The 25,798-nt window shown below is 43.9% G+C and overlaps 3 protein-coding genes across 4 annotated transcripts in view; 1 reads left to right on the top strand and 2 right to left on the bottom strand.

Moving 5' to 3' along the window:
- fech (ferrochelatase) overlaps positions 1 to 5,282 on the bottom strand; it is a 77,685-nt gene extending 72,403 nt beyond the window's left edge. The window contains exon 1 of one of the 2 annotated variants that reach the window (XM_068030960.1): positions 5,133 to 5,282. In XM_068030960.1, the coding sequence (XP_067887061.1) occupies positions 5,133 to 5,169 (37 nt within the window). In that variant the 5' untranslated portion in view covers positions 5,170 to 5,282. Of the gene's footprint in view, positions 1 to 2,305; positions 2,352 to 5,132 lie in introns of those variants that run through there. The other variant, XM_068030969.1, reaches the window with a different exon arrangement.
- The window catches only part of onecut2 (one cut homeobox 2), a 193,709-nt gene that overhangs the window by 147,899 nt on the left and 20,012 nt on the right, over positions 1 to 25,798 (top strand). The gene's annotated exons all lie outside the window — the stretch shown is intronic.
- The window catches only part of nars1 (asparaginyl-tRNA synthetase 1), a 45,804-nt gene continuing 44,578 nt past the window's right edge, over positions 24,573 to 25,798 (bottom strand). The window contains exon 15 of the mRNA XM_068030980.1: positions 24,573 to 25,000. Within this exon, the coding sequence (XP_067887081.1) occupies positions 24,869 to 25,000 (132 nt within the window). The 3' untranslated portion in view covers positions 24,573 to 24,868. The remainder of the gene's footprint in view (positions 25,001 to 25,798) is intronic.

A 25,798-nucleotide genomic window follows, 5' to 3' on the forward strand; every position in this document is an offset into this window, starting at 1 on the left:
CTGCACTGGAGGAGACCAAATGTAGACTGAGTGACCACTTTGTGGAACATCTCTGTTCAGTACACAAGCGTGAACTCAAACTTCCTATCACATATCATTTTAATTCCCCGCCCCACTCCCACTTCTCTGTCCTTGACCTCCTGCACTGTTCCAATGAAGCTTAAAGAACAGCACAATCAGATATCTTGCAGCCTTCCAAACTCAACACTGAGTTTCTACTATTTCAGATCATAACATCTGACCCCATGTTTTCAAAACAGCAGCCATTAATGATGGTTCTGCTATTCCCTTTTACAAGTCCTCTAGACCTACCTTGTTTCTTTACTTTGCCATTTAATCTCTCCTGCCTTCCATCCTGTTCTTCTACCCCCACAATCCCCAGCCTCTACACTTGCTTAAAACCTGTTACATCTCTAACTTTTTCAGTTCTGATGAAAGGTCATTGACCTGAAACATCAACTCTGTTTCTCTCTCCACAGATACTGCCAGACCTGTGAGTATTTCCAGCATTTTTTGTTTTTATTTCAGATTTCCAGCATCTGCTGTATTTTACTTTTGTGCACACATTTATCCTTGCACAGGTCTGGGGCCAAGAGGTTTAAGTTGCAAGTTATGCCTCTACTCAACTCAAAGTAATAAAATGTACTTCTATATAGTGCCCTTAACGATATCCTGAAGTGCTTCGTAGGCAATTAATTACTTCCAAATGTAGTCATTATATAGGAAAACACAGCAGCCAATTTGCACACAGACAAGTTCCACAAACAGCAAGTGAAGTAAATGACAGGTTAATCTGCTTATGGTGGCATTGGCTGTGAGATGAATGCTGGCCTGACACTAGAACTCACTCCACTTCTGGAAATTATGGCATGGGAATTTTACGTCCACCCTACCAGAAAGACCAGGCTTCACTATAATGTCTCTGGGATTTTAAGTGCATGGGAGATACATTTTTTGAACAAATCCCTCAAATAAAAAGATGAGTTACCTTTTAAAAAATAAATGAAGGTTAATGCATTTTGCCGAGCAAAATAAAATTGCACAATTAACTTTGAAGCAGAGTTCATACTCTTTGGCAATTCAAAATCTTGTTCATCAGGTTCATGTGTCAACAAGCAAATCATTGTGGAGCCACCAGAAGCTGCCATAAGTGGCAGAGGCAGTGAGCCAAGAAGGAAACAAAAACTACTACCCCAGGAACCAAATATGACTCAGGCTCGAAAGTACAAAAAACAGTACAGCACAGGAACAATTCGGCCCTCCAAGCCTGCGCCGATCTTGATGCCTGCCTAAACTAAAACCTTCTGCACTTCCGGGGACCGTATCCCTCTATTCCCATCCTATTCATGTATTTGTCAAGATGCCTCTTAAACGTCATTATCGTACCTGCTTCCACCACCTCCCCCGGCAGCAAGTTCCAGTCACTCACCACCCTCTGTGTAAAGAACTTGCCTCACACATCCCCTCTGAACTTTGCCCCTCGCACCTTATGTCCCCTAGTAACTGACTCTTCCACCCTGGGAAAAAGCTTCTGACTATCCACTCCATCCATGCCGCTCATAACTTTGTAAACCTCTATCATGTCGCCCCTCCACCTCTGTCGTTCCAGTGAAAACAATCAGAGTTTATCCAACCTCTCCTCATAGCTAATGCCCTCCAGACCAGGCAACATCCTGGTAAACCTCTTCTGTACACTCTCCAAAGCCTCCACATCCTTCTGGTAGTGTGGCGACCAGAATTGCACGCAATATTCTAAGTGTGGCCTAACTAAGGTTCTGCAGAATGACTTGCCAATTTTTATACTTTATGCCCCGACCGCTGAAGGCAAGCATGCCGTATGCCTTCTTGACTACCTTATCCACCTGCGTTGCCACTTTCAGTGACCTGTGGACCTGTATGCCCAGATCTCTCTGCCTGTCAATACTCCTAAGGGTTCTGCCATTTACTGTATACTTCCCACCTGCATTAGATCTTCCAAAATGCATTACCTCACATTTGTCCGGATTAAACTCCATCTGCCATTTCTCCGCCCAAATCTCCAACCGATCTATATCCTGCTGTATCCTCTGACAATCCTCATCACTATCCGCAACTCCACCAACCTTTGTGTCATCCGCAAACTTACTAATCAGACCAGCTACATTTTCCTCCAAATCATTTATATATACTACAAAGAGCAAAGGTCCCAGCACTGATCCCTGCGGAACACCACAAGTCACAGCCCTCCATTCAGAAAAGTATCCTTCCACTACTACCCTCTGTCTTCTATGACAGAGCCAGTTCTGTATCCATCTTGTCAGCTCACCTCTGATCCTGTGTGAGTTCACCTTTTGTACCAGTCTGCCATGAGGGACCTTGTCAAAGGCTTTACTGAAGTCCATATAGATAACATCCACTGCCCTTCCTTCATCAATCATCTTCGTCACTTCCTCAAAAAACTCAATCAAATTAGTGAGACACGACCTCCCCTTCACAAAACCATGCTGCCTCTCGCTAATAAGTTTGTTTGTTTCCAAATGGGAGTAAATCCTGTCCCGAAGAATCCTCTCTAATAATTTCCCAACCACTGATGTAAGGCTCACCGGCCTATAATTTCCTGGATTATCCTTGCTACCCTTCTTAAACAAAGGAACAACATTGGCTATTCTCCAATCCTCTGGGACCTCACCTGTAGCCAATGACGATGCAAAGATTTCTGTCAAGGCCCCAGCAATTTCTTCCCTTGCCTCCCTTAGTATTCTGGGCTAGATCCCATAAGTACATTAAATAAAACTGAGAAAAAGTCTGAAAGGTCACGGACGTGAAAAATTAACTATTTCTCTCTTCAAGGATGCTGCCAGACCTGCTGAATATTTCCAGCATTTTCTGTTTCTATTTCAGATTTCCTGCACCACAGTATTTTGTCCCTCAAAACATCTGCCGCCTTGAACACAACTTTCCCTGTTGTTTCCCTTTACACAAAACTCATCAGGGTTAGAAACTTTTCATAGGAACAATAAAAAACAAAGTTGGAAAGATCAAAATTAAACTTAGAAAGAAGAAATGTTTTCACTGGAACACTACCTGAAGTGGTGGTGGCAGGTGAATCCATAAATACTTTTAAAAAGGGAGTTGGACAGGTAGTTGAGAATGTGGAACCTACAGCATTGCGGACAAAAAGCAGGTACAGGTCAAATGGCTTCTTTCTGTGTGGTAAGTTTCCATGCTTCTATGAAAGGAAAGCTCCTCTGGATGTGCAGAATATTTTTTCTTAAAAGGTCTGATCAAAGCGACTTGGGTGTGCTTGTACAAGAAACGCAGAAAGTTAGCGTACAGGTACAGCAAGTAATTAGAAAGGCAAATGGCAGGTTGTCCTTTATTGCAAGGGGATTGCAGCACAAGAATAAAGAAGTCTTACTAACATTGTACAGGGTTTTCGTGAGACCACATCTAGAGTACTTTGTGCAGTTTTGGAATCCACATTTAAGAAAAGATATATTGCAATTGAGGTGGTACAGTGAATGTTCACTACGTTGGTCCCTGGGATGAGGCGGTGTCCTATGATGAAAGGCTGAGTAAATTGGGCCTATACTCGCTGGAGTTTAGAAGAACGAGAGGTGATCTAATTGAAACATACAAGATTCTGACAAGGCTGGATAGGGTAGACACAGATAGTTTCTGCTGGTCAGGGAATCCAAAACACAGAGTATAAGGGGCAATCATTTAGGACTGAGATGAAAAGAAATTACTGCACTCAAAGGGCTGTGAATCTTTAGAACTCTCTACCCCAGAGGGTTGTGGATGCTCCATTGTTGAATACATTTAAGGCTGGGATAGACAGATTTTTGGTCTCTCAGAATCAAGGGATATTGCGAGCAGCAGGAAAACGAAATTGAAGCCTAAGATCAACCAGAATCGTACTGAATGGTGGATCAGTCTTGATGGGCCAAATGGTCTACTCCTGCTCCTATTTCTTGTGTTCTTGTGCAGTGATGTGAAGACCACCCAGGCTGTACTTTGGAACCCAAGAACAGGAGTAGATAATTCAACCATATGAATCTGTCCCACCATTCAATTAGATTTGTACCTCAATAACAATTATCTGCTCAGGTTCCATATCCCTTAATATCCTTATCTAACAAGAATCTATGAATCTCAGTTTTGAAATTGGGAGACCTGAGTAAACAGTTTCTCTGCTTCTACCTTAGCAAATCCTAAATCATCTTGTAGCCCCAAGGATATAAGACTCCAATTGGGGTGTAACCAGAGCTCTGTACAACTGTGACAACTTCCACTCTTTCATAAGAGCAAAATACTGCAGATGCTGGAACTCAAATGAGAACAGAAAGTTCTGATGAAAGCTCACAGACTTGAAACATTAACTCTGTTGCTCTCTACACAGCTGCTGCTGAGTATTTCCAGCACTTTCGGTTCCACCCTTTCAGACTGCAAAACTTACGATAAAGGCCAACATTTCTTGAGCCTTGAATTATTTTTTACATCTGTCCACTAGCTCTTGTACATGGACTCCTAAATCTCTCTGCTCTTGCAGGATTTCTAGCTTCTCTCCGTTGAGAAACTATTGATCCATCTTTCTTAAGTCCGAAGTGGCTGAACGCCACCTGCCAGTTTTGCTCACTCACCTAATGCCCCTTTGCAACTTTCTGCTCTCATCTACTGTGTCACCTAAATTAGTGCTATTAATGCGTCTCTCTGTTCTTTCATGCGTTTAAAATGTGTTTTTAAGTCATTTAAATTCAAATCTGCTCCTATCCAAGATGATCCAGATTCGGGTTTTCAGTGAAAATTAAATAACACTGACTCTGTGGTTATGCAACACGGTCGCCGCTTCCAGAGATGCCGACACAGCAAAAAGCTTCTTCCCCCGCCAGACACCTCCCGTTGCCCCTGCCGGAAAACAAATCCTCCGTTTAACGGACGGGCGGGCGGCGCGGTTTTCCAGTTGGGGAAACGACCTTTTCTGTCGCTAACAGTTCGCAACAGAAGTTACATAACAGCCGCCGAGACCCGTCCACATCCCCCGCCAGCCAGCAACTGGGAGACATTTCCAACCCGACAACCTGAAGATCACCAACGACCGGCTTCTACTATTTTGAAAAGAATACAAAAGATAAATTTAGCGTTGAACTCACCAAGACACAAACTGGCAGCCAGTCTCAGCAGCGCCATGTTGTACAGCTTTTAATGCTGTCCCGGGATCCGTGTAACTCCTTGCTGCCGTTCCTCTCGGCTGTGAATGTGCACCAACAGATCCCTCTTACTCACTCTGCAGCATCACACAAGGAAACCACAGAAGGAGGTGGTGCCTCCTGCTACATTTTTCCCTATTTCCCCAACAATGCTATAAAGGAAGTTGAAAAAGACTTGCATCTATACAGCACTTGGCAAGACCACCAGCCATCTCAAAGTGCATTTATTTTTTCTTTGGATGTGGGTGTCACTGGTTAGGCCAATTTGTTGCCCATCTCTAATTGCCCTTGACAACTGAGTGGCTTGCTCAGCAATTTTAGAGGACAGTTAAGAGTCAACCACATTGCTGTGGGTCTGGAGTCACATGTAGGCCAGACCAGGTAAGGACAGCAGATTTCCTTTTCTAAAGGACTATAGTGAACCAGATGGGTTTTTAATGACAATTAATGATCATTTCATGGCTTGAATTTAAACTCCACCAGCTGCCATGGTGGTTTGAACCTATGTTCCCAGGATTACTAGTCCAGTGACATTACCATTACACCACTATCTCCTTCATAAATATTGGCCAGGTTACAGGGGACAACTCTGCTGCTCTTCTTCAAAATAATGCTGTGGGGTCTTTAATGTCCACTTGAGAACACAGACAGGGCATCATTTTAACATCTCATCTGAAAGATGGCACCTTTGACAATGGAATACACCTTCATTGATTTTTGTGCTCAATTCCTGGCATAGGACTTAAACCAACACCTTATAACTTAGAGGCAAGTGTGTTACCAATTGAGCCACAGCTGACCCTGAATCACAGCCAATCAAGTACATTTGAAGTGCAGTCACTGTTGTACCATCGGAAAAGCCAATTTATGCACAGCAAAATCCCACAAACTGCAGTGTAATAATAACCAGATTATCTGTTTTTATGATGTTGATTGAGGGATAAATATTGGCCAGGATACCCAGGACAACTCACCTGCTGTTCTTCAAAGAGTGCCATGGGATCTTTTACATTACCTGAGAGGGCAAATGGCCTCAGTTTTAACATCTTATCCAAACGACAGTACCGCCAACAGTACAGCACACCCTCAGTACTGTAGTGGACTGTTAGCCTTGATTCTTGTGCTCAGATCCTGAAGTGGAACATGAATCCCACACCTTGTGATACAGATGAGTGCTACCAACTGAACCACAGCTGACACAAGGAAAAAAACCTTATTAATTGTGGATAATAAATGCTAAATATAAGAATTTACAGCAAGTCTTTTGACGTGTTTCCAATGAATATTGTAAGGCATGAGCATGCTAAGTGCTCTGGAGTCAGTCATAAGCTTTTCATCACACAATATATATTGTAAATAAAATGAACAAGAGAAAACAATATTGCAAGACAATAACCTGTTGTATCATTTAGTGTAGACTGAGTTATGACATTTCATTTCAAGAAATTCTTGGAATTTACAGGTGGTTGGTTAAGAACATAGGATTATCACTGGGAAGGAGATGTGAAAAAATGTTGTTGACACTGAAGATGTGAAGTGCTTTTGTCACCAGTTATTGAGAGAGGCAATAATCATATTTGAAAAGGAAGAGTCTGAAAGCAAAAGCAAAAAAATACTGCAGATGCTGGAAATCTGAAATAAAAACAGAAAATGTTGGAAACACTCAACAGGTCAGGTAGCATAGAATAATAGAATCATCTAAAAGGATACGGGAAAAGGCAGATAGCTCTGGTTGATTAGCTGGCATGTGCAGAGGCAGAAAGGGCAAAATGGCCTCCTTCTGTGCTTTTAAAATATTCTTTCATAGGTTGTGAGTGTAGCAGCCAAGGCCAGCATTTGTTACCCATCCCTAATTATCCTTTCTACAATTCTGTGATGATGCTGGAAATACACAGCAAGGTCATCAACATATGTAAAGAAGTTGTTTAATGTTTCAGTTACCCTCTGCCAAGTGACCATTATTCATTTTTGTGTCCAAAGAACTTTCATTTATATAGTGCCTTTCATGTCCTCAGGACATTACAAAGTGCTTCACAGCCAATTCAGTACTTTTGAAGTGTAGTCATTGGAGTGATGCAGGCAAAGTGGACAGTAATTATCAATGGGCCATTGGACTGCAAGGGACAGGTTCCTGTCTTCGCCCGAAGTCCACAGACATGCACTTTAACCATCCACCACAAGATAGTGTTCAGAAGTAGGATCCTGAACAAATTTTCCTTCCCAAGTCCAAGGGGCACTGAGATCAATTATGGCACTCTACCCACTGCCCAAGCTTAGACTAGCTTTAAATCAGCACAGACTGGGGATTTCCAGGACTTTCAAGGAAGTCATTAATTTATATTTTCCACTGAGAAGCCTAGGTAAACAGCCGACCCCCATATTGCACAAGTGAAAAAAATGAAAGATGATCAATTAGGATTAAGTGACACCACACTTGAGTTTTAAAACCTAGAAGTAGGAAAGAGGTAGGTGTCTAAGATTTAGAACCTTACTTATAATTTCTTCTTGGATCAGACAATAAGAATTCAGACAAGGAAACACCTAATGTAGTGATATAAAAACAAGAAATGCTGGAAATACTCAGCAGGTCTGGCAGCATCTGTGGAGAGAGAAGCAAAGTTAACATTTCAGCTCAGTGACTCTTCATCAGAACTGGCATCTGCATGGGATGTGAGGTCTGATGAAAGGTCACTGACCTGAACTGTTAACTTTGCTTCTCTCTCCACAGATGCTGCCAGGCCTACTGACTATTTCCAGCATTTCTTGTTTTTATTTCAGATTTCCAGCATCTGCAATATTTTGCTTTTATTTTATATTAACCTAATGTAGTGATATCAGGATAATTTATTCAGGCTAAAAGCAATACTTAACGAATCCAAAGAAGTCAATATTCCTAGTCCAGATGGCCTTTACTCTCCACCGGTTCTCGTGGCACAGATTATTCATGACTCCTTTTCTCTTGTCTCTCCCTTTGTCATCTTCAATTTTTTTTGTTTTTTTTCTCTTTCATGGGATGTGGGCACTGCTGGCTAGGCCAGCATTTGTTGCCCATCCCTAAATGCCCTTGAGCAGGTGGTGGTGAGATGCCTTCTTGAATCGCTGCAGTCCATCTGGTATGGGTACACCCATAGTGCTATTAGGGAGGAAGTTTCAGGATTTTGATCTAGCGACAGTGAAGGAAGGGCAATATATTTCCAAGTCAGTATAGTGTATGACTTGGAGGGGAACTTGCAGGTGGTGGTGTTCCATGCGTCTGCTGCCCTTGCTCTTCTAGGTGGATGAGGTTGCAGGTTTGGAAGGTGCTGTCGAAGGAAGCGCGGCGAGTTGCTGCAGTGCATCCTGTAGATGGTACACAGTGCTGCCGCTGTGCATCAGTGGTGGAGGGAGTGAATATTTAAGGTGGTGGATGGGGTGTTGATCAAGTGGGCTGCTTTGTCCTGGATGGTGTCGAGCTTCCTAAGTGATGTTGGAGCTGCATTCATCCAGGCAAGTGAAATGTATTCCATTACACTCCTGACTTGTGCTTTGTAGATGGTTGACAAACTTTGGGTTACTCGCTGCAGAATTCCCAGTCTCTGACCTGCTCTTGTAGCCTTTTACGACCAGGTGAGAAAGAGGTCTCGGGTTCCCTTTCTGCCTTCATCTGGTCTTACTGTAACAGGATTTAATTTTTAACACACCGTGTTTTTAGCTCCCCCTTGGTGAATCCTTGTTCACTGCTTTCCAATTATAAGGCAATGAAACCAGCACAAACAGGCTTTCTTAGATTTAAAGAAGAAAAGTGAAATTTTATTAAACTTAAACTTTAATTCCGTTAACGCCTACAGATACAGACGCACTCACGCTAGCATGCATACGCGATACACACATGCAGATAGGGACAGAAAAGAGCAGGAGAAATAAAGTGGAAAAGTTTGAGGCGATATCTGAAGAGATTTTGCTATGGGTCTTCGAGCTCACTGGTAGAGTCCTTGCTGGTAGGTAGATCTTGCTTTTCATTGTGGCCCAGTATTCTTATTAAACCTTGTTCACTGTAGGAGACTTTTCTCTCTTGGGGTTCATGTATCTTCAATGGATTCAGAAGCTGGAGAGAAAGAGATGGGAGCAAGCAGACAGACAGAAGGTCTTCTTCAGTCCAAGAGCATTCTTTCTGCCAGTTCAAACACTGTCTCTACAATTTAAAACTCTCAGTTCAAACTCTGCAACAGCCAGTTAGTTATGTAACTAACTGGTCTGACCATGTCTGTTTGTGGATTGAATTGGAGCAGGGAGTAGCTGCTTTGTCTGTCACTATGCAAAAATGTCTTTCCAGCCAGGGGCCTGGCAACCCCTTGTCACAGGTCTTCTCTTCTTCCCAGCAACAATTTGAAATTTAATGTCCATGTGGAAAATTTAATGTGCCTCATTCTTGGCAGGTGGGGACCTGCATGACATAGCCACAGCATTTATGTGGCTGCTCTCATTCAATGTCTGGTCAATGGTATATCCCAGGATGTTGAGACTGCACTAAATCTGTGCACCGAACCTCTCCCCAGCTCTGTTCCTTTATTCTATGTAGCCAGTGGCTCCACCTGTGCACTGATTGAATGGTACATATATATCGCTGTTTTGATTGTGTTACGACCGTGGCAGAAGGAGTGCACTGTTAATTTAGTCCATGGGTCACAGGATATCAATAAATTTTCCCACCTACTGAACCAACCAATTCCATACTCTATTTGTCCCCAGGAATAAAGCACACCACCCTGGTTTCTTTAATGAACAACAAAATCAACTATTTATTAATAAACCAAGTCTTAGCCAATAATGAGATAAATCTATATACAAAAAGCTCTTTATTTCCCAAGCCCTCGTGCACACACACATACATTCAAAAAGAAAACAGTTAACCGGGAGAAAGGATTTTTTGGTTCACAGCTGTTTCTTAGGAATAAGAAGGAATAATAAAAATAAATCAGTTTGTCATGTTCTGGTAGGAAATTCTTTGGTTTGGTGAGGTGTCCCAGAGCCGGGTAGTTGGATGCCACTCGAAGTCTCTCCAGGCAAGGTTGATGAACAGTCTGTGATGGGTAGGTGTTCAGGGAAATTGGACTGTAGCAGGATTCACATAGGTCTTTCAGCAGGGGTGTAGCAACAGGTCTGCTTAGTCTTATAGCAGCAGTATAGCAGTAGAAGCTTTCTTCAGATTTCAGGATTTCTTAAAAAAACAGGAGGCAACGGGAACCATTCTTGATGCAGGGATTCTTCAGAGATAGGGGGCAATAGGAATCTGCTACCTCTGACATACAGGGGTTTCTTCTCAAGAGATGCAGGCTTCCTCTACAGAGAGGTCACACTTTTTCTGGGTCTTCCTCTAATTTCCAGGCAGGTCAAAGCCACATTTCAAATGCCTGCTCTTTGTCCAACTCTCTGTTTTTTTTTTAAAGCATCCAAAGTGAAAGCAAAACCTTCCTGAGCAGATCACATGTCCAGACATAGAGTCTCCCTTGTAATTCAAAGTTGATCTGAGGAGTTCAAATCCCTTATCTAATATAGTTCAAATCCCTTGCTGGTTTTCTTGAAATTGATGCTTTCCTGTCCTTGTATACAATTTCAGATTCCTTTCAAACCACCCATAAAGTTCAGCTTTTGTTTTAACTTTCTTTCAAAACATTGCAAAATTTTCAGCTCTTTGCAGATGTCAACGTCCACTGAAAAATCCTTTTTCAGTTTTTTAAAACACATAGAATTCAAAGTTTTTCGCAATAAATATAAACCTTGTAACAATTGGTCCTGCCATTTCATTTGTCAATTCTTCTGTTTGTACATTAATCATGATCACATGTGCAAAATAATATGTCCTTGGTGCACAAACAGTCCATTATAACCTTGACATCTATTAGATCATACATTCCTGGCAAGACTCATCCTGCTTTTCTGTTACAGTTAATCACAACTTGTTACATAGTTTTTGATATATGTTCTTTTCTGTCCCTTTAACTCTTATGTTTTTGGATCATATACTGTGTTATTTGATCATATATTTCCAGTGAGACCTATCCTGCTTTTCTGTCACATTTTAATCAGAAGGCTTTTGATAAGGTCCCACACAAGAGGTTAGTAAACAAAATTAGAGCACATGGGATTGTGGGTAATATACTGCAATTGATTGAGAATTGGTTAACAGATAAAAAAGCAGAAAGTAGAAATAAATGGATCATTCTCAGGATGGCAGGCTGTTACTAGTGGGGTACCACAAAGATCAGTGCTTGGGCCACAGCTGTTTAACAATCTATATCAATGATTTGGATCTGGGGACCAATTGTAATATTTCCAAATTTGCAGATGACACAAAACTAAGTTGGCAGGAGGATGCAAGGAGCTTCAAGGGGATTTGGACAGGCTAAGTAAATGGACAAGAACATTGCAGATGGAATATAATGTGAATAAGTGAAGTTATCCACGTCAGTAGAAATGATCAGAAAGGCAGAGTATTTCTTAAATGGTGAGAGGTTGGGAAATGTTGATGTCCAAAGGGACCTGGGTGTCCTTGTTCATGAGTCACTAAAGCCAGTATGCCAGTGCAGCAAGCAATTAAGAAGGCAAATGATATGTCGGCCTTCATTGCAAGGGGATTTGAGTACAGGAGTAAAAATGTATTGTTTCAATTGTATAAAGCCTTGGTGAGACCGCACCTGGGGTATTGTGTACCGTTTTGGTATTCTTATCTAAGAAGGATATACTTGCCATAGAGGGAGTGCAACGGAGGTTCACCAGACTAATCCCTGGGATCGTGGGGATTGTCTTATGAGGAGAGAATACAGAAACTGGGCCTGTATTCTCCAGAGTTTCGAAGAATGAGAGATGATCTCATTGCAACTTAAAAAATTCTTACAGGGTGTGACAGGGTAGATGTGGATATGATGTTTCCTCTGGCTGGTGAGTCTAGAACAAGGGGACACAGTCTCAGAATAAGGGGAAGGCTATTTAAGGCTGAGATGAGGAGGAATTTCTTTACTCAGAAGGTGGTGAGTCTGTGGAATTCTATACCCCAGAGGGCTGTGGAAGTTCAATTGAGCATGTTCGAGACAGAAATCGATAGATTTCTGAATACTAATGACATCAAGGGATATGGGGATAGTGGGGAAAATGGCATAGATGTATATTATCAACCATGATCTATTTGAATGGCGGAGCAGGCTCGATGGGTCGAAAGGCCTATTCCTGCTCCTATTTCCTATGATCCTACAACTTGTTACATAATTTTCAATAGCTGTTCTTTTCTTTCCCTTTGTCTGTTTATGTTATTAGTCCACATCACAATGTAATTCCAGTTGACTCAAACTGTATAGGAAGCATTTTTTTTCAGTTAGGTACACAGGTAAAATTAACTCGTCATTTACCAAAAGCTTATACAAAACATATATAGATATGCAAGTACATAAAATTTGTAATACAAAATATATAAAGAGGCCAGTAAAAATTACAGAGTCCATGGGCTGGATTTTACCAACCCTCCGACTTCGGGGGTCATGGCGGGGATGCCGTGAGAGGCCCACCTCAGCCCCCGATGCCAAGAAGGCCCCGCCTCATTTTACCATCTGCAGTGGCACCTCGGTGCGGCCCGCCCTCCCCTTGGCGGCGGCACCCCAATTACCGTATGAAAAGCGTTACTTACATTTCCTGATTACACATTCCACCCCCTCTCGCTCCACAGTTCTGCATTTTTCGTTGAACGGGCGGCTGTCATGTGCTGTCCGATTCATGAATATGTAAAGCCGACAGGACATCAGAAATAGGAGTACTCGCTCACAGTGCAGGTAAGTCTGGATATACGGGGGTCTCAACTCTGCATACTGGAAGGGAGGTGGGAGGGGCGATGGTATTACAGTGGGCACAAGTCTGCAGACGTGTAGGGAGCCACTGCATTTCCACCCTTCGTAAAGGTTGTCAGCTCTGCGCCATTGATTGCCTCTGTCAGTGAAGGAGCAATGGCACTCAAGTCACCCTGTATGTGGGGACAGTACCAGAAACGATAGGCGTGTGAAGCTTATATGTCTGGTGGGCTAATCGATGCAGCTTGTACAATCTTTATGTGATCATGCGGTGCAACTCTTAGTGGGAGCTAAGACGGGCAATGCCATGTCACGCCACATAGTTGATACATGAAAGCACCTGATGCACCAGTCAACATCAATCTCTGCCCAGTTAGGTACCTTTGAAGAAGTGAAGGAACTGAGTTTAATTGCAAGTTGGAGATGGGGATGGTTCACCCTATATTAATTGATCCGCTTCTTGTGAGGAACCATATGTGGCACAGGTTATACCAACAGGCAATTGCAGCCCACATAGAGGACCCCGGTCGTGAGGAGCAGCTGCCCCCCAAGGAGAGCTCGCCACTACAGATCGCCGTGCATCTACAGGTCCCGCATGATATACCGGCAGATGTTAGACCGCCAGTGTCAGAGGCGACTATGGATGTCGAGAGAGGCGGTGACACATCTCTGTGCCCTGCTCAACGATGAGCTGCAGCCCATGGGCTTCGGGGGACATCCAGTGTCTGTGGCCCTCAAAGTGACAGCGGCTCTTAATTTTTACACCTCTGCATCATTTCAGGGGCCCATCAGAGACCTTTGTGGGGTCACACAGTCAGCAGTGCACCGCTGCATCAGGGAGGTCACCGATGCCCTGTACTGGAGGGCCCGTGCCTATGTCCACTTCACGACGGACCCTGAAAGCCAGGCCCAGACGGCCATTGGTTTCAGCTCAATCACAGGATTCCCACGGGTGCAAGGGGTCATAGACTGTACCCATGAGGCCATCAAGGCTCTCGCCAGGCGACCAGCTGCATAAGTAAACCGTAAGAGCTTCCACTCAATCAATGTGCAGTTCGTATGTGATCACTGGAAACGCTTCATGCAAATATGTGCCCGCTTTCCAGGCAGCTGCCATGACACCTTCATCCTGCGCCAGTTGCAGTTGCCGTTGTTGCTCACTGAACTGGCTCACATCGAGGGGTGGCTTCTTGGAGACAAGGGCTACCCCTTGCAGACATGGCTCCTGACACCAGTGAGACACCCCACCACTGCTGCAGAGGAGAGATACAATGCTAGCCACAGAGCTACAGGAGCCACCATTGAGCAGGCGATCGGCATGCTGAAAATGCAATTCCGCTGCCTGGATAGATCGGATGGTGCCCTGCAGTACAAGCCGGAAAGGGTAGTTTGCATCATTGCTGTCTGCTGTGCTCTGCACAACTTCACACTCAATAGGGAGGAGGCCTTGCAGGATGAGGACAGACGTGAGCAGGACTCATCCTCGGATGATGAGGACTTACAGCAGGCAATGCGCATGGGAGGACAGAGAGCATCCAGGCGCTGCATGCAGGGCGAGCAGCGAGCTAGGGATGCACGGCAGTGCCTTATTGATGGAAGGTTCTTCATGCCATAGGAACCACCGTGGGCGCTGCAAGCCACACTGCACCCTCTTTCACCTGTTGTTCAGCAGACCGCATCTGCAACGTCTTTGCGTCCACCATTACTGGCAGCAGCATACTGAGCCATTGTCCACGTTACTGCATCCGTGGAGATGCACATGAGTGATACTGGCATGGTAATGATGTTATTCCATACATTGACACTTCTGATAGGCCAATGATGTAATAGGAGGAGACACGATCGGTACATGCTGGCACACTTCATTTACACAGCAAAAGCAACACACATGTTAGTGAAGAAGATTTTGATTTTGATCTTTCTACATTGTTGTGTCACCTGCACGGACTCCATTTGTGTCATGGTGTTTTTTGGAAATGCTTGCGGATGCTGCTTCGTGGTGCCACTTCTGCGCTAGCAGCCTGACTGGAAGAAGGTTGCTGATCACATTGTCCTTTGGCTGTGGATGAGTTTGGCGTTTGTCTTCTGTGCACACGAGACCTGGAGGGCCCGGGCTGGCTGGGGGAATCCTACATCACTGCACAACTCTCCTCAGACTTAGTGGCTGCTAGAATTTGACTCACCAGCAGAGGGGCCGGTGGCCACAAAGGATGCACCTTGTGGGTGGACCCCAGATATGGCGCGCAGGCTCGCCTCCTCCAGCTCCAGTTTGAACCTCTCTGCTCTCCCGGGAAGGACCAGGGGCAGGGACAGTCTCCATGCCCCTGGTGCCTCTTGCACCTTGCTACTGATTTGTGGATCTGATGGCTATGGCGAGGGATTGGAGATCAGTGCATATTAATGGAATGGGGCTCACCAGGAGGGCCACCGCCATCTCCATGTATGACACCATATGCTCAAGTGCCTGGGACACGGCACCTGTCACGGCCTGGATGGACTCTCCCATCATCTGCTCAAGGCTGTGCATGGCCTGTGGCATCTTCACCAGATGTTGCCACGACTGCTTCTGCAGCTCCAGCATGCCCTGTGCTGTCCACAACAGAGCGTCATCAGCAGCCTAGGGCTCAGCGGGGGCCTGGCCACCCACAGCCCTCTGACTGTCAGGGGCCTCGGCTGTCTCAGCCTCAGTCAGCTGCTCGGGCACGTGTGCAGTGCTCTCACCAGCTTGTGAACATGATTGTAAGCCCGACCGGATTCCCATCGAGGTGACTGTATCTGCGCTAGTGGAAGGTGTGGGAGTGTCATGGGACGCTGTGTCCTCTGAGGATGTCTCTTCCTCTAAGGTGCAGGAGGTGTCCTGAGCGCTATTGCTGACTCAGAGTGTTGACTTGCGAAATGCAATGAGAAGAGCACACTGTCAGTCTTTATGAAAAGCATGTAACAATTATGTCAAACAGCACGATTTTCACACTGATCATTGTGTATATCAAATGGATGCATGTTCACCCAGGAGCCCGAGCTCAACGGCACCGAATGCACAGTCCACATCTGTCGCAGCCAGTTCGAGGACCTCCTCTTCAGCCTGTGTCATCGTCCACATGGCTGGCATTCCTCCAACAGTCTGACTGGCCTCACGGGCATTGTGGGCTCTCTTTGCCCCCAGGAGCAAGGAGGCAGAGATTAAGGATGGCAAGGCAACAACCCGAAACATGAAACAAGAGGGGTGCTGGGTCCAAAGATGGGGAAGGCTTGGTGTGCAGTACTGAGTGACCCAGTCATGTAGGTGCCATGTTGTGAGCTGCAGACAAGGGTGAATTCTGTCATACTTTCATCCTTTCATGTCACGTCATTCATCCCTGCTCAACCTCCCAGTCTTTGGCATGGCTGTGGCACACATGTGCTACTCTGTGTGGGGACACCCAGGTTCAGTGGGACCATGATACAGAGTGCCACGTACTTTTGCAGTGCAAGGCAGATCATTCATCCTCTTCTGGCATTGGACTCTTTCTTTAATTTAAGCTCCAAAAAAAAGCAATAGCAGTTTTAAAGCAAACTGTTTTGAAACTTGAAATTGGATTCTGCAAAACATCTTCAAGGCTTCAAGGCTGAAGCTTATCTCATACAAAACAAACTTCAGTGCCTTTTCATAGTTGCAAAACTAACTTTTAAATAAAAATAACACACTACACGAGTATCTTTAAAATGAAATTCAGTTTTTATATCCAATTTCTGGGTGCACAATCTTAAATTAAATGAACACACTCAACAATCACATTCACACTTTCTTAATTCCAAACAACTTCAAAATATTGATTCCTATAATGGGTTATGAATTCAAAGTGCCAAAAATTTGTGGTAAATTCCCATTTCCAAGCCCAAGGAACACACACAGCTTCAACCGATTCACAATCAAAACATGATTCAAGTTTCACACAAAATAAACTCGTATATACAAATATCGACACATAGGCAGGGCAAATAACAAACTTATGGCTCTAACGTCAACAGCCAGACTACAAAGAGTTTTTAGCTCTGCAGAAAAAGCACAGGCATGCACAGATAACAACAGACACTCATTCGTGGAAGCTTCCAAAATCCAAACGCACAAATACTGAAGCACATTCTCTTAAAAGCAAAACATGTCGCACACACATTCCTTTCTCACAACAGTTTGACTTTTGTTGTGGGCTGTTGAACTTATTTTCTTTTCCTCAGCCATTTTCCCTAACCTAGTTTTTTTTTAAATTCTCTCTGGTTATGCCAGTGAGCCAAACAGCTTTTAGTAAACCATGGCAGCAGGTAGTATCTTGCACATTCTTAATAGTGGCTTTCATTATGACAGCAACAGGGACTGATGTGCATTCGGGGGAGTGTGTAATAACAGGAATATGGGTGATCTGTTCATCATCAGACACACAAGCGTCCTGATCATCCTCCCGTCAAAGAGGAGCTCACCCTATCTCGTAACGGCGGACACCAGAGCTTGCTGCCTCCCCAACTTCCCTTTTAGTTCGTAAATTTTCAGCTCACACTGAGAGTGGTCTGCCTCCCAGTGGTGCAGGTTAAGTTTTACATTCTCCCTAGTACAAGTATTCAATTCTTCCTCCTGCTGCTCACATTTAACCATTAGTGAATTAACCTGTAAACAAGTGAAGCTTTGTTGCTGTAACATTCCTGCTTTTTGCTGTTTCTCTATTTCCAAACTTTGGACTTGTTTCCCCAATTGTTTAATCTCCTGATCTTTCGGTTGATGCCTACGGATACACAATGCACCCACGCTAGCATGCATATGCAATATGCACATGCAAATAGAGACAGGGAAGAGCAGAAGAAAAATAAAGTGGAAAGGTTTGAGGCAATATCTGAAGAGTTTGTTACGGTTCTTCGAGCTCACTGTAGAGTCCCTTTGTAGGTTGATCTTGCTTTTCGTTGGGGCCCAGTATTCTTCTTAAACTTTGTTCACTTTGGGAGACTTTTCTCTCTCGAGGTTCATGTGTCTTCAATGGGTCTTGGTGTTCCTTGAGAAAGAGATTGGAGCAGACAGGAGGAGAGGAGGTCTTTTCAATCCAGGAGCACAGAGCTTTCTGCCACTGTCTCTACAATTTAAAACTCCCCAAGTTGGCCAGCGGGGTAGTCACGTGACTGGTATAACCACTTCTGGCTTTGTGTATTGGGTGGGTCAGGGGATATCTCCTTTGTTCCAAGCACTGTCTGTTAATATGCAGAAATGTCCTTCCAGCCAGGGGCCTGCAACCCCATGTAGTAGGCCTTCTCTTCTTCCCAGCAACCATTTGAAATTTAATGTCCATGTGGCAAAATTAATGTGCCTCATTCTTGGCAGGTGGGGGCCTGCATGACAATGACCAATCAAGCGTTGTAATTGCTCTGTTTCATCAGATATATCATCATCTTTGTGATGACCTAGCATGATTAACAACACTCAAGAAGCTCGACACTATCTAGGACAAAGCAGCCCGCTTGATTGGCACCCCATCTACAAACATTCACTCCCTCCACCACTGACGCACAGTGGCAGCAGTGTGTACCATCTATAAGATGCACTGCAGCTACGCACCAAGGCTCTTTAAACAGCACCTTCCAAACCCGCAACCTCTACCACCTAGAAGGACAAGGGCAGCAGATGCATGGGAACATCACCACCTGCAAGTTCCCCTCCAAGTCACACACCATCCTGACTTGGAATTATGTCGCTGTTCCTTCACTGTCGCTGGGTCAAAATTCTGGAACTCCCTTTCTAACAGCACTGTGGGTGTACCTACCTCACATGGACTGCAGTGGTTCAAGAAAGCAGCTCACCACCACCTTCTCAAGGGCATTTAGAGATAGGCAATAAATGCTGGCTTAGCTAGCGACGCCCACATCCCATGAACGAATAAATAAAAGTCAGGAGGTTGATGGAATACTCTTCACTTGGTGATTGTCATTCCAACAATATTCAAGAAACTTGACATCATCCCTGACAAAGCAGTCCACTTGATTGGCACCCCATCCAGCACCTTAAACATTCAATCCCTGCACCACTGGCACATTGTGTCTACAGTGTGTACCATCCATAAGATGCAGCAACTTCCAACCCAGCGGGTTAGGCCACTTTAGACAACTTTAAGACTATTTGCTTTTATTCTCTCTGATTCTTATCACCTGATGCCATTAATACTTTTCTCATATTCTGACTAGAAATATCAGGTTTTGTTAAGGGGATACAATAATGCCCTGACTGGGTAAATTGCAAATACACTGACTTTCCAAAAACAATTGCCTTATCATGTTCCAATAAAGTTTCATTTGTGACTTTTTCAAACAAGGTTTGCTCAACACTACAGACTACACCATACTTGATAAAGTGGCTTACTCCAGGTATTTTACATGGAATTACAACTCTCTTTAGTGACTTCAATGTATTGTCATCACCATACCTTAAGCAAATAGTACTTTTATACTCCTTAACCTCGCGCGATCCTCACTACTGAGTAAATCCAATCCATATAAATTTTAACCAATCTGCTCCACATATTGTTGACATGCAAGCACTATCTAACATAGCAGAACGGAATGAATCCACAACTAACACATTCATCGCAGGAATAAAACTTCTGATTAGTACAATTCATTCATAGTCTTCCTCTTCTGCCTCAGAATCCTGTGTCCTGTGTCATTTTGTGGACCCTGCATCTCCACTTTGGGCAGTTCATAATGATACTTCGTGTCACACCAGAAGCACCTATTAACAATCCCTTGGGCATTCCTGGGATTAATTCGCCTGTTTTGCTGTTCCAATTCTGTCTTCTGCTGTAATAGCCAGGCCTGCTAAAGGTGCTTTCATCCTCATTCCTCCTGTCTTTAACTTTTCCATTGTACTGATGCATGCGTCCAGTATCTGGACCATTTCAAAATCCGGCAATCGTTGAGCCCTATATTTTTTGTGGTCGCCGAAGAATTTTTTTTAAAAACTCATTCATGGGATGTGGGCTAAGCCAACAATTATTGCCCATCCCTAATTGCCCTTGGGAAGGTGGTGGTGAGCTACCTTCTTGAACCACTACAGTGCTTGGGGTGTAGGTACACCCACAGTGCTGTTAGGTAGGGAGTTCCAGGATTTTGACCCAGCAACTGTGAAAGAACGGCGACATAGTTCCAAGTCAGGATGGTGTGAGACTTTGAAGGGAACTTATGGAATTAATCTAATTAATCGATGGAATTCTCTACCCCAGAAGCTGTGGAGGTTGAATCATTGAATCTATTCAAGGCTGAGATAGACAGATTCTTGAACTATAGTGAAGTCAAGAATTCTGGGGAAAAGGCAGGAACATGGAGTTGAAGCCAAGATTAGATCAGCCATGATCTTATTGAATGGTGCAGCAGGATCTCGGGGCCACATAGTCTACTCCTGCTCCTATTTCTTATGTTATGTTCCTATTGTACAGTGTTCCATTCGCAGTTGCCGCGCCTCAGATACTGAAGCGATACTTACACTTGGGCTGATAAGGGGCAAGTAACAGTCATGTCGCACAAGTGCCAGACAATGACCATCTTTGACAAGAGAGTCCAACCACCTCCCCCTAACATGCAATGGTATGACCTTCATTGCGTTCCCCACCATCAACATCTTTGGGGTAACTTTGAGCAGAAACGTAACTGGACCAGCTACATAAATGCTATGGCTACAAGAGTAAATCAGAGGCTGATTATTCTGCACCAAGTGACTCAGCTCCTGCTTCCCCAACATTTTTCCAGCATCTACAAGGCTCCTTAGACAGCACCTTCCAAACCCGCGACCTCTACCAACTAGAAGGACAAGGGCAGCAAATACATGGGAACACCACCACCTGCAAGTTCCCCTCCAAGTCACACACCATCCTGACTTAGAACTATATCGCCGTTCCTTCACTGTCGCTGGGTCAAAATCCTGGAACTCCCTTCCTAACAGCACTGTGGGTGTACCTACCCCACATGGACTGCAGCAGTCCAAGAAGGCAGCTCACCACCACCTTCTCAAGGGCAATTAGGGATGGGCCATAAATGCTGGCCTGACCAGTGACACCTACATCCCATGAATGAATAAAAAAAAGTCAGGAGGGTGATGGAATACTCTTCACTTGGTGATTGTCATTCCAACAATATTCAAGAAACTTGACATCGTCCCTGACAAAGCAGTCCACTTGATCGGCACCCCATCCAGCACCTTAAACATTCAATCCCTGCACCACTGGCACATTGTGTCTACAGTGTGTACCATCCATAAGATGCAGCAACTGCAGCATCTTCCAACCCAGAAAGACAAGGACAATAGCTGCATGGGAACACCACCACCTGCAAGTTCCTCTCCAAGCCACACACCATCCTGACTTGGAAATTAATACCATTTCTTCATTTGTAAGTGGGGGAAAATCCTGGAACTCCCTCCTTAACAGCAACTAGGGGAGCACCTTCCCCACATGGACAGCAGCAGTAAAAGGCAGCAGCACATCACCGCCTTCTCAAGAGCAATTAGGGATGGGCAATAAATGCTGGCCTTGTCAGTGGTAGCCACATCCTGTGAATGAATAGATAAGGTGAAGTGAGAGTGACTGCCCTTGACATCAAGGCAGCATTTGACCGAGTGTGGCATCAAGGACCCCTAGCAAAACTGAGGTCAATGGGAATCAGGGGGAAATCCCTTCACTGGCTGGTCATACCTAGCGCAAAGGAAGATGGTTGCGGTTGTTGGAGGTCAATCATCTGAGCTCCAGGACATCATGCAGGAGTTCCTCAGCGTAGTGTCCTAGGCCCAACCATCTTCAGCTGCTTCATCAATGACCTTCCTTCAATCATAAGGTCAGAAGTGGAGATGTTTGCTGATGATTGCACAATGTTCAGCACCATTCGCGACTCCTCAGATACTGAAGCAGTCCGTGTAGAAATGCAGCAAGACCTGGACAATATCTAGGCTTGGGCTGATAAGTGGCAAGTAACATTCGCGCCACACAAGTGCAATGACCATCTCCAACAAGAGAGAATCTAACCATCTCCCCTTGACATTCAACGGCATTACCATCGCTGAATCCCCCACTATCAGCATCCTAGGGGCTACCATTGACCAGAAACTGAACTGGAGTAGCCATATAAATACCGTGGCTACAACAGCAGGTCAGAGGCTAGCAATCCTGAGGCGAGTAACTCACCTCCTGACTCCCCAATGCCTGTCCACCATCTACAAGGCACAAGTCAGGAGTGTGATGGAATACTCTCCACTTGCCTGGATGGGTGCAGCTCCAACAACACTCAAGAAGCTCGACACCATCCAGGGCAAAGCAGCCCGCTTGATTGGCACCCCATCTACAAACATTCACTCCCTCCACCACTGATGCACAGTGGCAGCAGTGTGTACTATCTACAAGATGCACTGCAGTAATGCACCAAGGCTCCTTAGACAGCACCTTCCAAACCCGCGACCTCTACCAATTAGAAGGACAAGGGCAGCAAATGCACGGGAACACCACCACCTGCAAGTTCCCCTCCAAGTCACACGCCATCCTGACTTGGAACTATTTCGCCGTTCCTTCACTGTCACTGAGTCAAAATCCTAGAACTCCCTTCCTAACAGCACTGTGGGTACACCTACACACCAAGGACTGCAGTGGTTCAAGAAGGCAGCTCACCACCACCTTCTCAAGGGCAATTAGGGATGGGCAATAAATGCTGGCCTGGCTAGCGATGCCCACATCCCAAGAATGAATAAAAGAAATTTAAATGGAGCACAGTTAATGAAGCAAATAATGGTTTTGCTTGAGGGGTAAATATTGGGCAGGACACTAGAAGAACTCCCTTGCTCTTTTTCAAATTAAACCATGGGATGTTATGGGTCTGCAAATTGTCAATTTCAGGCACATTTGCTGTACATTTTATATCCATCGGCACTTCTTCCCCCTTGTGCTACAAATGCGGTCAGGGTTGTTTCACTATATGATAAAAATACTTAAATTAAAAGCTGAATTGTATGACATTACAGTGAAGATAATTACTTCAAACCTCCCATTCCTATCAATAAGAACATAAGAAATAGGAGCAAGAGTAGGCCATTTGGCCCCTCAAGCCTGCCCCTAATATCCAAACGTTCCAGGTAAAGAACTTGAACTTAACATAGAAGAAAGTCCCAAGATACTTTACATGAGTGTTATCAAACAGAATTTGACACCAAGCCACATAAAATGACATTAGGGCAGATGACCAAAAGATTGGTTAAAAAGGTTTGAAGGAAAAGAGGCAAAAACTATCTAACTGCACAGAATGACTCTACAAATCATTGAAACAGCAGTCCTTCACCCCCAACCAGCCCCAACTCTTGCTGAAGGGCAGTTCCACTGGCATCAGCAGTTCTGAATACCTTGTCCTTAATGTGTATGCCAAGGCAGAGTGTGTTGGCAAACGACTCATTGCCCAGTCCTCAGGCAATGTTCACGAATATGCACTTTCTCACAGGGGTCGCTGGATAGCAATCAGGAAGGGGAATGCTGGCCGAATTTTCTAAATCCAGAATGAGATTAGTTAACCTTGAACTGACCAGGTAGTGAATTTGAGACTTTCTGGTCTACAAGGCTTAGTGTTATACTGCCAGTGCCGCTGGGTTCTTTCCGGAATCTGGGGAATTTTGGAATATTACAATTGACGCATCCACTATCTCTGCAGGCACTTCTTTTAAGACCCAGGGGACTGGTCAGCCTTTAGTCCCATTAGTTTTCCCAGTACTTTTTCTCTAGTGACGGTGATCATTTCAAGTTCCTCCTTTCCTTTTGCCGATTTTCTACTATTCTTGAGATACTTTTTGTGTCTTCTATTGTGGAGAGATACAAAATACTTGTTCAAAGTCTCTGCCGTTTCCTTGTTTCCCGTTATTAATTCACCAGTCTCATCCTCTAAGAAACCAACGCTTACTTTAGCTACTCTTTTCCTTTTTATAAACTTGTAGAAGCTTTGACTGGCTGTTTTTATATTTTTTGCTCGTTTACTCTCATACACTTAATTTCTCTTTGCTTTTTAGCTATCCTTTGCTGGTTTCTAAAATGTCCCAATCTTTGACCTACCACCAATCTTCACAGCATTGTACACCTTTTCTTTCAATCTTTCAATTTGATATCATCCTTAATTTCCTTATTAGCCAGATGGTGGATCCTCACAGACTCTTTCTCAATGAAATATATTTTTGTTGACAGTTATGAAAAACTCCTTAAATGGCTGCCACTGTTACTCTCCCTTCTTACCTTTTCCCAGTCCACTTTAGCCAACTATGTTTATACCCTTGTAATTGCCTTTATTTAAGTTTAAGACACTAGTTTCAGACACAAATATCTCACCCTCAAACTGAATGTGAAATGCTATCATGTTTTGGTCACTCTTGCCTACAGGATTCTTTACTATGAGGTCATTTTAGGAGACTGAAGCAACAAACAGCATCATGGGAAATCATCTTTTATCTGTTACAATCAGTTGTTAGTAGTTGACTGTGCACGCCTTAAAGAGACTATACTACAACATGGGGGAATTTACAGAAAAATAAAACCCATGGACGGAATACTGTTCAGGATGATTTATTGTTCTTGTAAATTATGAGCACAAGCATTCTCAAAACCACAATTACATATTAAGAAAAGGAGGCTCACTGGTGACAAAGATCCACTGTTTTCCAGTCTTTAAGCAATTCTTAAAATACAGATAACCCAAAGCAGGGTACAGCAGAGCCTCGACCTGAAATCATAGCCTGTACTTTCAGTTGCTGATGGATCTGCAGTACACTTAACAGTTTTGCTTTTTTGTGCAAGTAAAGTACATTAAATTTATTTTATTTTACAGTGTTGCACCAAGCAGATGTTATGGTTTACAACGTTGAACGAAGCGCGGGTACAAACATACATCACGAATATGGTGTCTGTTGAGAAGCCATGTTAAGAAACGCTCCAGACCCAAGCCATAGCCACCATGAGGACAACTGCCATATTTCCGCTAGAAGGAATAAGAATGCCAATTAACAGTGTACATGGAAATGCAAAAATCAAGGTCAGCTAAACAGGCATCTATTCAACAAGTATTAATTCTTCAAGTAGCCACAAAATTCTACTCGGAAAAATTTTAAAGTACATGCATCAAAGAGAGGCGCTCAAACCCTTACTAGCCCAGATTTCATTAACATAAATCAGTAAGTTACTTCTATAAATATAGTTCACTAAATTCCTTAGAATGCTTCAGCATGAATTTCCAGAGTCAGATGATGGTGCGTTCAAGCCCCACTAGGAGGCTTCAACACGCAAGCTAGGCTGACACTTTATTACAATGCATTATCACAGCTACCATCTATTAGATGAGACACAAAGCAAGACACAGTCAACCTATTCAAAGGAGACGTAAAAGATCCCACGGTACTTTTCAAAGAACAGCAGGGAGTTCTCCCACACTCCTAGACCATATTTACATCTTACTTACCACAACCAACAAAAAAAATTAATTGGGTTCTTTATCTCCTTGAATTTTGTTGAAACTTGCCAACTCCAAACAATTTGTATTTACATAGTACCTTATGGCTGCAATGCTTTCCGATAATAACAGCAAATACACTTCAAAAGTAATTCATTTGCTGTGAAATGTTTTGGGACGTTGCAAGAAGCGAAAAGATGCAATATAAAAGTGCAAGACCATTTTCCTTTTAATTTACAAAGTCTGGGAAGGTCACAGATTCAATCCCCACTCTTTACTCAGTTCAAAGTTCGGGGAGATGTCACTGAACTAGTAATCCAGATGCCCAGG

Source organism: Heterodontus francisci, chromosome 1 (genome assembly GCF_036365525.1).
Source record: "Heterodontus francisci isolate sHetFra1 chromosome 1, sHetFra1.hap1, whole genome shotgun sequence".
In the NCBI taxonomy this organism is placed as follows: domain Eukaryota; kingdom Metazoa; phylum Chordata; class Chondrichthyes; order Heterodontiformes; family Heterodontidae; genus Heterodontus; species Heterodontus francisci.